Consider the following 13,566-nt stretch of genomic DNA (forward strand, 5'->3'; position numbering starts at 1 on the left):
ATGCACTGTACAGTAAGTTTACTGGTTATGAGTTCTCTAGCTTGTTACTCATGTTAACAATTTTCGAGCAATTATGGCTGAAAATGCACTTGAGTACAGCTATGAACAAACAACTACTGGCCTTGCAGGTGTTAACTGCATTATTAGGTATTAACTGTTCAGAGAAAAATGTTCAAGAGCTCCTACAGGCTGATAGGAAACAACTCCATGCCAAATATCTCTGAAACTCATATCACCACTGCATAAATATATTTTTTCTAACCAAAGTGCTCTTGAATGCTTGAATCTGACTGGATAGAAAGTGTTGATTAATTTTCTATAGCAGCAGCTCTATTGCTCACTATAATTTAAATCACAAGTTTATATTAATGCACTCGTTCTAATAATTTAATTCTAATATCATTTCTATAGTAACGGCTAATTTACAGGGACTTGTATAGTGGAAGATCCACATAATTTAATCGAATAATAAATGTGTGAATAATGTATTGATATTTAAAAAAAGCATGTAATCGCGGATATGCCGCCGTTTTCTGTAAGGAGATATATATATATTTAGCATTTAAAGAAGGCGTCTTCAGTGTCAACGCTTCGTAACAGTCAGAGGTAAAGCTATAGTTTTACCTCCAGGACAGAGAAGATTGTACTTTCCAGTTTCTCAATAACACGATAAGCTGCAATTTTTCAAGAGAGAGTGCAGAGAGATAATGGTAAGGGAATTACTGTTTATAGTTGCTATAACGTAAGTGATAATAAGTGAGGTAATAAGTGAATCTTGTACGGTAGCACTACTTGTATTGTTCTCTGCTTGATATATCGCTTTGCTTGTATTTCCTCATTTGTAAGTCACTTTGGATAAAAGCGTCTGCTAAATGAAGAAATGTAAATGTAAATGTCACATTTTACAGTAACGCAAATGTTTAACTGTCACTGCTCTTCAATGAAGCCAACAGCTCAGCTAAGATGTGCCTCTAACCACTTTGATTTCTGGCACTATGAGAGATAAGATCTTGTAGACGGGTGACAATTCTTCATGCTTTAAACTTTTCCACAGGTTGCCCGTGCGTTCCTCGGCAGCCATGTTTTCAGTAATCCTCCATCTGTCAAACAGTTTTACTTTGTCTCCTTTCATCAGTGCCTGAAAACCAATACCAAACCTACACGCTTCACCTGACCCAACGTCACACATACATTGCTTGTATAAGCACGTCAAGTCCAGAAAGGTCATGGTGGATGGGTGCTGCTAAAGGCCCACAGAGACAACACTTCCCTGTGAGGTCCAATGGAGATGACTTATGACCTTAGTCTCTACACTAAAGGGCAACAACATTCAGTGGCTGGTCGTAAATCAGCTCGGAATGTGCTAATCAGCTTGGCACAACACTGAATTGCCTACACGAGCTGACCAAGCATAAGCCTTAGCCTAGCATAAAAGCTAAATGAGACTGCCGCCACTATGGATTGCATTCCAGCCTCCAAGCAAAAGAAGCAAAGACAAAACAAGTGAGGAATGCACAACACAATTGGAGCAAGATAATGCATGGCCTGAGCAGAGACGCAATGCAAATCCCTTGTGAATGAAGAGCACTGGAGCATGCGAACAAATTAGTGGATTAGCTAAAGGAGACAAGGCCTAATAGTGTATGAGAAAAGACTATTTGATATGTCCAGCTACAGAACTATTGAAACAGGCATTGTTGAGCACTAACAATTAACAATAAAAAATTAACCCACATATACTGTAGTATTATCTTTTTACTGTAATGTTTACCTCATGCTTGGCTCACTAATGATCAATTAGAGGATTAACAGGATTGATAGTTTAATCTAAAAGGCATGGATTGAAATGAATTGTGACAACAATTATAAATCAGTTATATTTAAATGATAAATTATAATTGATAATGGATTATAAATCAACTACCACCGAAAAGGTAATAGGTGATGTGTAAATAGGCTCGCAAGATGATTTGTCCGTAACTCTGATACTTAAAATAGCCCTTCTCTATATCAACCGCAGTCGCAGATTGACGCTAGGCCTATCCCAGATTCTGAACAAAGTTGGTCACATTGATCAGTGGTTACTTACAGTGGGGGAAATGAGTATTGAATGCGTCAACACTTTTTTTCAGTGAATATATTTCCAATGAGGTTATTCAAGGTGTTATAATGGCCCAGTCAATCACCTGAGTTTAATCCAATTGAACAATATTTAAAGACGATATGTTTAGTAGAACGGGCCAAAATCACACCTGAGTACTGCGGATAATTAATTTCTTCATACAGGAAGCGTCTTGAAGTGTCATTTCAAACAAAGGCTCCTCCACTAAGTATTAAATACGTTTCAGTTAGCGTGTTCAGTACTTTTTTCCCGTGTCATTCCGCTTTATTACACATAACTTCATTTATGGAGTTTAATGTTTAGATTGCTTTATATGTGTGGATCTCTTGAGTTAATACCAAAGTCTGGTGAAAATTTCATGTGAATAACCTCATTGGAAATATATTTACTGAAAAAATTTTCAATACTTAGTTCCCCCATTGTATCATCAAATGTTGAATCAAAATGACATCATACCAGATTCATTCCATCCATCCATTTTCTGTACCACTTATCCTACACAGGGTCGTGGGGAGCCTAGTACTTATCTCAGGGGACTTGGGGTACGAGGCAGAGGACACCCTGGACGGGGTAACAACCCATCATGGGGCACAATCACACACACACACTACGGACAATTTGGAAATACCCATGAACCTACAACGCATGTCTTTGGACTGGGGGAGGAAACTGGAGTACCTGGAGGAAACTAAGCATGGGGAGAACATGCAAACTCTGCACACACAAGGCGGAGGCTGGAATCGAACCCCCAACCCCAGAACTACAAGGCAAACGTGCTGTACCAGTTTCAGTATAATCAAATAGAAAATTGTTGCTGTAAGAATTGAAGTCATATCGTATTGTGTGGACGTCTGTAGTTTATACTCTATTCATACATCTTCAGTAACCGCTTTATCACGATCAGGGTCAGGTGGATGGACTCTATCCTGGGAACAATGGGTGCAAAGTATGAATACATCCTGGTTCCTGAAGGTATCATATTTCTTCATAAGGCACCACACACACACGCACACACACACACACACACACACACACACACGCTATCTTTTACTATCTTTGTGAGGACCTTCCATTGACATAATTATTATCGCAGCTAATTAATTCAATGTCTACAACTAAATCCAAACCTAACATTAAACTCTGTGACCAAAAGTTGGAGGAAACTGGAGAATCCGGAGGAAATCCACACAGACTTTGAACCCATAACCCAAGAGCTGTGAGGTGGAAACACTACCTGCTGCTCAGTGTACAGTTCTGCCCAACAATATAACTGTAAATTACTAAACACTGGGGGGCACGGTGGTACAGTGGGTAGCATTTCCAGCATTATAGCTCCATGGTCCTTGCTTCAGTCCTGAGCTTGAATTACTGTCTGTGTGGAATTTTTGATGTTCTTCCTTTGTTTATGTGATTTTCCTCCCAGTTCATCACTTTCCTCTCATTTCCCAAAAACATGACTATGCTAAATTTCCTCTAGGTGTGAATGAGTGTGTGAATATGTTTGTGCGTATGATTTCCTGTGATGGACTGGCATCCTGTACGGGGTGTATTCCCAGGTCCTGGATCCACAACCACCCTAACCAGGATAACGTTGTTACTGAAGAAGAATGATTTTTTTTTTTTTTTTTTTACTAAACAGAATATAAATTTCAATGAAGTGTTGCTTTGCCTAAAATCATCAGTATATTTGAGCTTACTCTGTAGGTGTTACTCAGTTCTTTGATTGATTTTACCGGCATTCAAGGAACCATTGGCGTATCTGGTCCTGGAGTGTTTCCTTTATGTCCGGTCCATCTACCAAGCGAACAGACTCCTTGATGGTGATCAGGGCCTGCTGGTACTCTGCTTCATGCTGCTCCTGCATCTGATGCCTGCTGCTTTCCACATGTTTTGCTTGCTGCTGAGCAGGACTGGGTGTTGGGAGTTGGGGGTCTATCTGGGAATTTTCATTAAACAGTTGAAATACATACATTGGCTTGCCATGTCTAGTGGTACTTAAATGGTTTCACCACATGTAAGTTCTGCTACTGGTTCTCAATAATTGATAAGGCCCACCAGATGAGTGAAAAGTGCTTTTGCCTCGGCTTCTAACTACTAGCCATTCAAAATGACCTGAATGACTAAAAGTAAAAAAAAAGCTTCAGTCTGTCAGACAAAGGAAATGTTTCTCATAAACAGTACATTGGCAGTGCTTCCTGTTACCAACCATTCCCAAAAATATCATTTCCTCCAGACGTTCTTTCTTGGTCCTCTTCCTCTGCCAGTAACCCCGCCATGTCTACAGAGGAGCACAGTCACAATACACACTTATTAGATTACTAGAGTACCTGAATGAGAAAGAGCCAGGGGCTCTGGAGACAAACGCCAACACGACAAAATTTTTGGAACAAAAGACAAGTCGGCATTTGTGTTACATTATCGAGTAATGCTCAACAGCATTCAGTTTTAGTGGAAAGGAATGTAATAGGTCATGTTTATTGCGTAATCGAAAGTGGAAAATTCTGTTTTATTCTGTACAAAATGCTAGGAATTAGATCAGCACCATTCTTTGCTGTATTCAGCATCAAGACATATAATCCCAAGATTGAGCTGTTGGCTCATAGGCAGAGGCAAGGAATTTAATTTATCCTGAAGAGTTTCCTGCTTCTGCGTGAGGGCAACGATGATGCCAACCCAATAATTAAGGCTGGCTGGATAAAAGAGATTACGTATCCAGGATTGAAGAGCCCAAATAGAAGAGAATGAGAAAGCAAACAGTGTGGAGATTAGGCTTTCTAAAGCCAGTAAATCACTTTGCATATACTAATAGCACTGAAGCAAATACCTACAACGCTGACTAAGGTGGCTCAAACCTGGAATATGTAGTAACCGCCATGAGAGATAAAAGAAAGCCATGGTGTTTTGTTGAAAAGGCTGTTTTGTCACATATTGCTTTGTAGGCTTCTCACGCAACTGCACGAATGCTTAGACCTCTTCAATCATATCTCTTATCTCTTTACGATTATCAGTTCAACATTATGTTCATCGTCTGAAGGACATGTGCTTTGAGAAATACGTCAAGGCACCTTACTCAGATTACACGATTAGAACAATGAAAAAGTATGCCTAAAATCCAGGAACACTTTCTTTCTGTCTTCGCTCAGGTGCTAGTCCGCTCCGGGGTAACAAAAGAGCCGTAAGCACATTATCCTCACACATGATTTGCGTATATATCTTTCATGCTATGGGAGTGATTGCATGACATCCATAATCCCTGGTGAGCAGATTTGCAGAGCCAGTGAGGAGTGATGACAGGACAGATGGACATCATGTGAGTTCATGGTCAGGTTGAGCTACAGTCATATTCTCTCTCTGGGCCTGAAAGTACCCTTCATGTCTAGCTTGAGTCACACTTTTATGAGTATTATGATTTTTATGAGTGCACAGGGAACATAATAAAATATATATTATTTCTGCAGTGAGAGGACAATTTGCTTAGCCATTATAAATCCTCAAAGAAATTGTTATTTTATTCTGATTGAAAGACAGCATAAAATACATGAACATGTATTAATTTGTGCAGAAAAACAAAGTTATGACAGTTATGTGTATGGAATGGTAACAATAAATCATTGCCTATCATTGCCTTTAACCCACAGATGCATAGGCGTTTCTCAACCATTTGTAAAGTCCTTGGTCATTAGTAAATCAGCACTTATATCTAACACAAGACAAGTTTCTTTCTTAAAAGTATAAAACCGTCAAAACATTTTATCGGCTATATATAAAGACATTTTTACCAGGCATTAATCAGGAGCTTATCTAGTACATAATGAGTTACAGATTACAGACTATTGTTTCTTGATATTTCTTATTTTGTCCATCTCATCTAACAGAAATGAGAAATATACTGTATGTATTGTTTAATTTGGGGATTTCTGTATTGCTAAATTGTTGAAAATAGAACGTTCAAAGAATATTAGAGAACTGGGAGCCTAAAACAAATACCAGGATTATATTAATACACTCTAATCCAATTGTTTGTACAGTAACAATTTATAAAGGGAAATGTACTGTGGACACGCCACACAGTATACAGGACCAAACTTGTCTCGAAGATATTCTACAACATTAAATGTAACCATAAAGCATTATTTTTTTTTTTTTAAATGGATGTAACAGGCTTCCTATTTAAAAATCCTACTCAACCCTTTTTCAAAAATATCCTATATTTCACGTGCAGTAACAAGGCATAATCCATCCATCCATCTTCTATACTGCTTATCCTTCCTTCAGGGTCACGGGGAACCTGGAGCCTATCCCAGGGAGCATGGGGCACAAGGCGGGGTACACCCTGGACAGGCTGCCAATCCATCACAGGGCACAATCACATACACACTCACTCACCCATTCATACACTACGGACACTTTAGATATGCCAATCAGCCTACCATGCATGTCTTTGGACTGGGGGAGGAAACCGGAGTACCGGGGGAGAACATGCAAACTCTGCACACACAGGGCCGGGTGGGAATCGAACCCCCGACCCAGGCGAACGTGCTAACCACTAACCCACCGTGCGCCCTATAAGCAAAATAGTATAATTATTTCATAATATACTGTGATACACCTAGTTGCTTAGTACCTTCTGTATGAGAGTAGCTGAGAGATGGGGATCCAGTGTGCTGTTGATCACTTGACGCTGGTTTTTCCTCTCTTCATCTCGGATCTCCTTCATAAAACGAGCTCTGAGGCGTCCCTGCCGTGCACGTTCACTCAGCTGCAGCAATCGCACTGCCTTCTCCACAGTCATACTGTGTACTGCAACCTACAATACCAAGCACACATAATATAACATTGTAGAAAGTGAGGTCTGGATATTAGGGTTGTTGTTACTAATCACTGTTTTTGCTACCAAAAAGTGTTAATTTTGCTGTGCCCAGTTTTAGCTCTTACATTCTCTTTAATACTTATCAGTGTCAAATTGATGCTATCTTTTTATTTATAACAATGCAGTATAAATACATCCAATATATCTAACACCCAATCTTCATCTAAGTAACTGTGAAAAAGTATTTGTAGTATCCTGATTTCTTCTCTTTTTGCATAATTTGACAAATGTAATTGTTTGTAATTGTTTCAGATCTTCAAAAAATAATAATAAAAGCCACAGACAACCTGTGTAAATCCCAAATACAGTTTTTAAATGCGTGAAAAAGTATTTTCCTCCTTAGTTACTCAAACAACAAACTAACTAAACTTATATTTGGGTTCAATTAGAGTAGACACACCCAGCAATGTGAAGAACATTTCCAGCAATGAACCTTACCAAGAAACGCACTGAGCTGTGATCAAAAGAAAATCCTGAAGATATGAGAAAGAAAGTTATTGGAATTGATCAGTCTGGAAGGGGCTACAAAGAGATTTCTAAGCCTCTGGGACTCCAGCAAACCACAGTGAGAGCCATTGTCTTTAAATGGAGAAAATGCAGAACAGTGGTGAATCTTCCCAAAAGTGGCCGGCCTACCAAAATTCTTCCAAGAGCACATCGACAACTCATCCAGGAAGTCACGAAAGAACACAAAAAGGAGGACTTTTTGGAAGACATGTTTGCATTACATCTGGCATAAAGCTAACACAGCATTCCACAATAAGAACATCATACCAACAGTCAAACATGATGATGTTAGTTTGCTAGTGTTGAGTTGCCTTTCTGCTTCAGGGCCTGGGTGACTTGTTACAATTGATGGAACCATGAATTCTCTCTCAACTAGAAAATCCTAAAGGCGAATGCTCACGCATCAGTCCCAGTTCAAATGCATTTGGGCTATGCAGCAAGACAATGATCTGAAAAACAGGAGCTAGTCCAGAGCTGATTGGCTCATAAGAAGCAAAATTCCACTCTGCCTAGTCAGTGTCCTGATTTGAACCTTATTGAGATGATGTGGCAGGACCTTAAATGAGCAGTTCATATCTAAAGCCCTTCTATGTGGATGAATGAAAGCAATTCTGCAAAGAAGCGTGGGCCACAATTCCTCCACAGTGATGTAAAAGACTGATCTCCACTTATCGGAAGTGTTTGGCTGCAGTTGTTGCTGCTAAAGGTGGCACAACCAGTTTAAGGGGAACAATTCCATCCATCTTCTATACCGCTTATCCTTTTCAGGGTCACGGGGAACCTGGAGCCTATCCCAGGGAGCATCGGGCACAAGGCGGGGTACACCCTGGACAGGGTGCCAATCCATCGCAGGGCACACAATCACACACACACCCATTCATACACTATGAACACTTTAGACACGCCAATCAGCCTACCATGCATGTCTTTGGACTGGGGGAGGAAACCGGAGTACCTGGAGGAAACCCCCGCAGCACGGGGAGAACATGCAAACTCCGCACACACAGGGCCACGGTGGGAATCGAACCCCCGACCCTGGAGGTGTGAGGTGAACGTGCTAACCACTGTATTTATTTATTATTTTTATATGGGTGATATAGATATAGTATAGCTAACCTTTTTCCTTTAATAAATGAAATGATCATTTAAACACTGTGGATTGTGTTTCCTCATGTTCTCCTCGTCTTGAATGACATTTTGTATGAGGATCTGACTCCATTTAGTATTAGAAATATGCGAAAATTAAGGATATAAGGAGGTGGAAAATACTTTTTCACAATGAATTAATGGTGTTGTGGAATTTTTAACAGTTAATACCATGGTGCTGTGGAATTCTCAATAATGATTGGTCAGAAAATGTAGATTAGCATTCTATAACAGCTGATGTTGATTCTTTTGCTACAACAGCACATCCCATTGTACTTCCATAATTCCTTACTACTTATACAATACTTATGTTAACATCCAGACAAAATTCTAGAGTCCATATAAGACAAAGAGGAAATCTCTGTAATAAAAAAATAAATACATTCGAAAGCATTTTAGCATCATGCCTCCATTAGAAAAAAAAAAAAAAAAAAAAAAAAGGTCATTTTGACCTGAAAGAATATAACGGCTGTAATTTTATTATCTGTGATAAAGTGTTTAATACGCACATGTTCCTGTTCTATGTTCCCCTTTTCAGCCAGAATATAAGCCAGCATTTTCTCTCTTTCTTTCAGTGCTTTCATCCTTTCCCTCACAAAATAGCGTGGGATGGGAACCTCCAGGTCCTCCTGTGAAAAGCACAAAAGATTTAATTTAGATTAAATCAAAGCTCTAAAGGGGAACTGGCCCAGTCAGTGGAAATCTGAAGAGAATTGCTTGTGTAGGTCATGTGACCCCACTTACCTTTCTGCTAAATTCAAATCCGTTTAAAAGGATTGGGTTAGCAAAGTAGTACTTTCCGATGACAAAGCGGGAAGGTTTCTGGACAAAGCTGTAAACTAAAATATCTGAGTAGATATTACATTGTAGCCTGATGAAATTGATCTCAAACATGACCCATGTCTAAAGCGCTAGAGGGTTACTCTATAAGCATTAAAATAAATGTATGTAATACAGTCTAGTCTAGGTGGTTTTTTCAGAAGATATGACATCTTGGAATAGTTTTGAGATTTAAGATTTAAATTGGAATAGTGTTTAGATTTAGACTGGACAGTGTTCATTCAGGAGTTATACAGTGAAACGTATTTAATGTGAGGTAAATAGGGAAATGCTGGTTAATTCATATGCAAATTTCTCCGTGGAATAATTGCAGTTCTGACTTATTTAAAACACCCTCTGTATAGGGAAAGTGGTGTCGCAAAAAAGTGCAAAAATCTTTTATGATGTTCAAGTTTATGCGCAATATGCACTCACTGGTGTCATCTTCAGGTCCTGTAGCACGTCATCAAAGTAGTGAAACTCAGAGAACTCTAACTCTACCATCTCGTTCTTCAGCTCCAGCAATCTTCCCATGACTCCTTCCAGGACGTGGCACACCACACGTCTCTTCTGGGGATGAACGATCTGGTCATAGGCTGCCTCCAGCCCCCGGAAGATCTGGAGGTAGCGCAGGTAGAAAGTGGCCAGCGTCTGAAAGACTTGAAAACGATCCTTCTGAGGACGGGGCAGCAGTGGGGGCATCTCGTCTTGCAGTAGATCCTGCAAGGCCCCCTGGGCATCTGCCCACATTCTGCCATAAGAGCTGAGCACAAAAGAGCAATAACAGACTTTGATATGTTAATCCACATCAATCTGAACAATCTGCTATTTCAGCTTTTCTCTTTAATTAAAGGTTCCCTCTCAGTTTACAATGAAACAGATCGATATCTCTTTAAAAAAATAAATAATTTAACCTCTAGATAATGAAGTTAGCAGAACAGCATCAGTGCTAGGAATCAAATGCATATAACTGTACAGACCAGATTTTAAATCCCCTTAAGGGCTCTTGTACAGTCATCTTGATTTTTTAAAATTTTTTTATTTATTTTTTTTTATAGATATATAGCCAAATATACATGCACCAAAAAACTATATATGAATTGAGTTGTCAGTGTGTACACTCAGTGTGTACACCATAACCGAATGGTTATTAATAAACTGAAATAAAAATCCTCAGGGGTGTCTCTGGAAATGTGAAACACTTCATGGCTCCTCTCGTTATTTCCCTACACCTTGCACACGATGTTCACAGCCCTTTCAAGAGAAGCAGGTTAGAGTTTATTACCTATTTACGTCTCTAACAACACCTCTCTAAATCGCCTGCCCTGCTGTGGGAGCTTATTGTTCGACTGCAGTGTTAGTACCCTCAGGCTGTATTTTTCCCAATATAGTCCTGATTAACCAAGAGAACATAACATGGAGGGCTAGCAAATAAGAGTGTAAGCTGATAAGTAAATCATGTTTTTTTTTTTTTTTTTTTTTTTTACTATGGGACTATTAAATAAATAAATCCTGATATGTTACATTTCAGCCTCTTAAATAGAATACACAATGCTCCAATAGATGCCCCCTTTGCGCTCTTTTAATCCTCCTGTGTGTCGGAGTTCCTTTTGTGCGTCTCTGAAAGGGTTCAGAGCGAGGGTGAAACTACCTTCTTTTCGTATTCTGATGGGGCCCATACAGTGGGATCTCAGTGTGGGCAAAACCACTGTCAAGCGCCTTTGGTTGTAGGGGTGACCAAATCAAAGGAGACACAGCATTGAGTGGGAGTGCGTGGGGGGTTGGGAAGCAGCTGTAGGTGAAGGCTGGGAGGACGCTTCTAAAGCAACATTTAGAACATTTTTCTGGAAATACCCTAACTTGCAGGCAACTAAACAGATGGACAGAATAGCCCACTGCAGCAACGAAAGAACATATGCTGACAGCAGTGCTAGGGATGGAAGGAATATAACTTTTCTGATGGAGTGATCCGTGAGATGTTGTTCAAGGACATTCACACTTGCACAGGTGTCTCAATGTGTGTGTTGATGTGTGGTTTAGAATTGGTTCAGCCAGAGTTCTTAGCTCAATTCAACCCACTATAGCCTACTGTGAGAAAGGCATAGGAGCCATAATTTGTTATTTGCCATAGGGACTGGAATACAATGTAGCCCCACTCCCCCACATCTCACTCATTCTCAGGGTCGCAGAGTGCACTTTAGTTTGCATGCATGTTTCATTCACACAGAACTTTCCTTCTTGCACTTAGTGTAAGAAAGCAGATTATTCTTAGCTATAGTATAGGTTATATTGCATGGATGGATTTTAAGTAATTTATATACACTATATACAATATCCATGTTATTATTATTATTATTATTATTATTATTATTATTATTATTATTATTATTATTTTTACATTACACAGAGCTATACTTTATGTGAAAGCAATGCATTAGTACGGTATCATATAGATAGGTCAGGAAGTTACTGTCATACCTGTCTGACATCCTTCAATGCGATCCCTTCACTTTTCCACAAGTCAGTGCGCGTGAGTATCAGAGCCTGAACGAATAATCTCACGCGCTGTGTATGTTTCCACCCTGAACTGCAGGAAACAGGAAATGTTCAACCACCAAATTCAGCACGAGTTCCTGTCAGAAGGCGCATGATTTAATTAAAGCAAATACATATATTAAACCATCCGCCATGACTAATCAAACTGCTGACTTTCTCGTTCCTCGCGCCCCAGGGGTAGCTTGCTCGACGCCTCGCGCCGCTGCCATGGCGACGAGATCAAAGTCTGTTGAATGTGAGCGCGCGCTCAGCTGGAGACGCGCTTAGCACAGAATGCGCTCAGCTAAACAGAGCAGTTTGAAGACAGAAGACAATACTCGTTGAATTATGTAGCGCAATGGCGTCGTAACCAAAGGTGTTATCTTTTAAGACATTTTTCGGATCATCTTATCTTATCGAGGGATAAAAAAAAAAGGAAAAGAAAAGAAAAGAAACGCGAAGTGAAGTTAAAGTGGCAAATCTTCTGTTAGCAAGCCAAGCTCGAGCTGTAAGCTCGCGCAGATGGTTTGTTCTTTGTATTCAAATGAACTGCTAAGTTCACAAGCTAACGAAAAAGAAATGGTATTCCACATTTTACCCTCTTTACAGAAAAGACACACGTGTTTCTTAGACATTATACATGTTTTGCACATTTTTTTTCTCTCCAAATTTTATTTTCACCTGATTCCCTAAACTCCCTGTAACCCCCTGTCTCTTGCATGCATAAATCTTTTTCAACATCCAATGATCACATATTTTTCACACAATGTCATGTGTTTACTTGAGTGTGCATGTACAATTTCAGGGCATGACATGATGAATTGCACCTTCACTTGTTTCTCACCTTGACACATTGCTCACATCATCACATGGGAGAACACATGATCACTTGTTAAGGCATGCGAAAAGGGCAGTCTGGCTGTAACACATTTAACATTGCTTGTCAAAATTAGACTTATTCCTGGGGCCTCTGCATGGAAATATGTTTTAGGTTTTTTTTTTAATATGGATTATGTCTATTAAAACACTTTCATGAGTGGTACATGATCTGTCATGCTTTCTCGCAATGTCGTTCACTCCCTAAGAAAACAATTTCACAGTCAGGTATCCTCTGAGCACAATATTAGATTAAAATCGAGAGAATCAAACTGAGTGGAAGAACTTAAATATTTAGCTCGGACACATTTCTACTTGAATAGATCGTTCAAAATATAGGGCTTGGGTACAATAGACCCAACCTTCATTGATGTCAGGAATGCAAACCTAACTGGGGCGTGATAAATGGCTTAATAACATGAAAAAAGTTTTTCCTCCCTCTACAATCTTTCATTTTGACATTTTTTGACCATACAGGACCCCTAACAGAAACCAAATGTGCTTCAAACATGTGTTCACCGGCCTGTTGTCCCAGTTACTTCCTTAGGCCAAAATTTTCATCCCCATGCTTTTTAATAATGCACAGCAATCATTGTTGTTCTGTACCTACTTAATGTCACCTGTTGTATTAAATAATCTGTGGGAACTGTTATACTGGAAATTCCCTGTAGCAAGTCCTGAATCTTTCCAC

General features: G+C 39.5%; 1 protein-coding gene across 1 annotated transcript in view; it reads right to left on the minus strand.

Moving 5' to 3' along the window:
• The window catches only part of iqca1 (IQ motif containing with AAA domain 1), a 51,928-nt gene extending 39,561 nt beyond the window's left edge, over nucleotides 1-12,367 (minus strand). The window contains exons 1-6 of the mRNA XM_053637964.1: nucleotides 11,943-12,367; nucleotides 9,900-10,227; nucleotides 9,155-9,274; nucleotides 6,747-6,929; nucleotides 4,329-4,400; nucleotides 3,856-4,058 (exon numbers count right to left, since the gene is read on the minus strand). Of these exons, the coding sequence (XP_053493939.1) occupies nucleotides 3,856-4,058; nucleotides 4,329-4,400; nucleotides 6,747-6,929; nucleotides 9,155-9,274; nucleotides 9,900-10,227; nucleotides 11,943-11,953 (917 nt within the window). The 5' untranslated portion in view covers nucleotides 11,954-12,367. The remainder of the gene's footprint in view (nucleotides 1-3,855; nucleotides 4,059-4,328; nucleotides 4,401-6,746; nucleotides 6,930-9,154; nucleotides 9,275-9,899; nucleotides 10,228-11,942) is intronic.
• Nucleotides 12,368-13,566: the final 1,199 nt, after the last annotated feature.

This window comes from Ictalurus furcatus, chromosome 12, assembly GCF_023375685.1.
Source record: "Ictalurus furcatus strain D&B chromosome 12, Billie_1.0, whole genome shotgun sequence".
Lineage (NCBI taxonomy): Eukaryota > Metazoa > Chordata > Actinopteri > Siluriformes > Ictaluridae > Ictalurus > Ictalurus furcatus.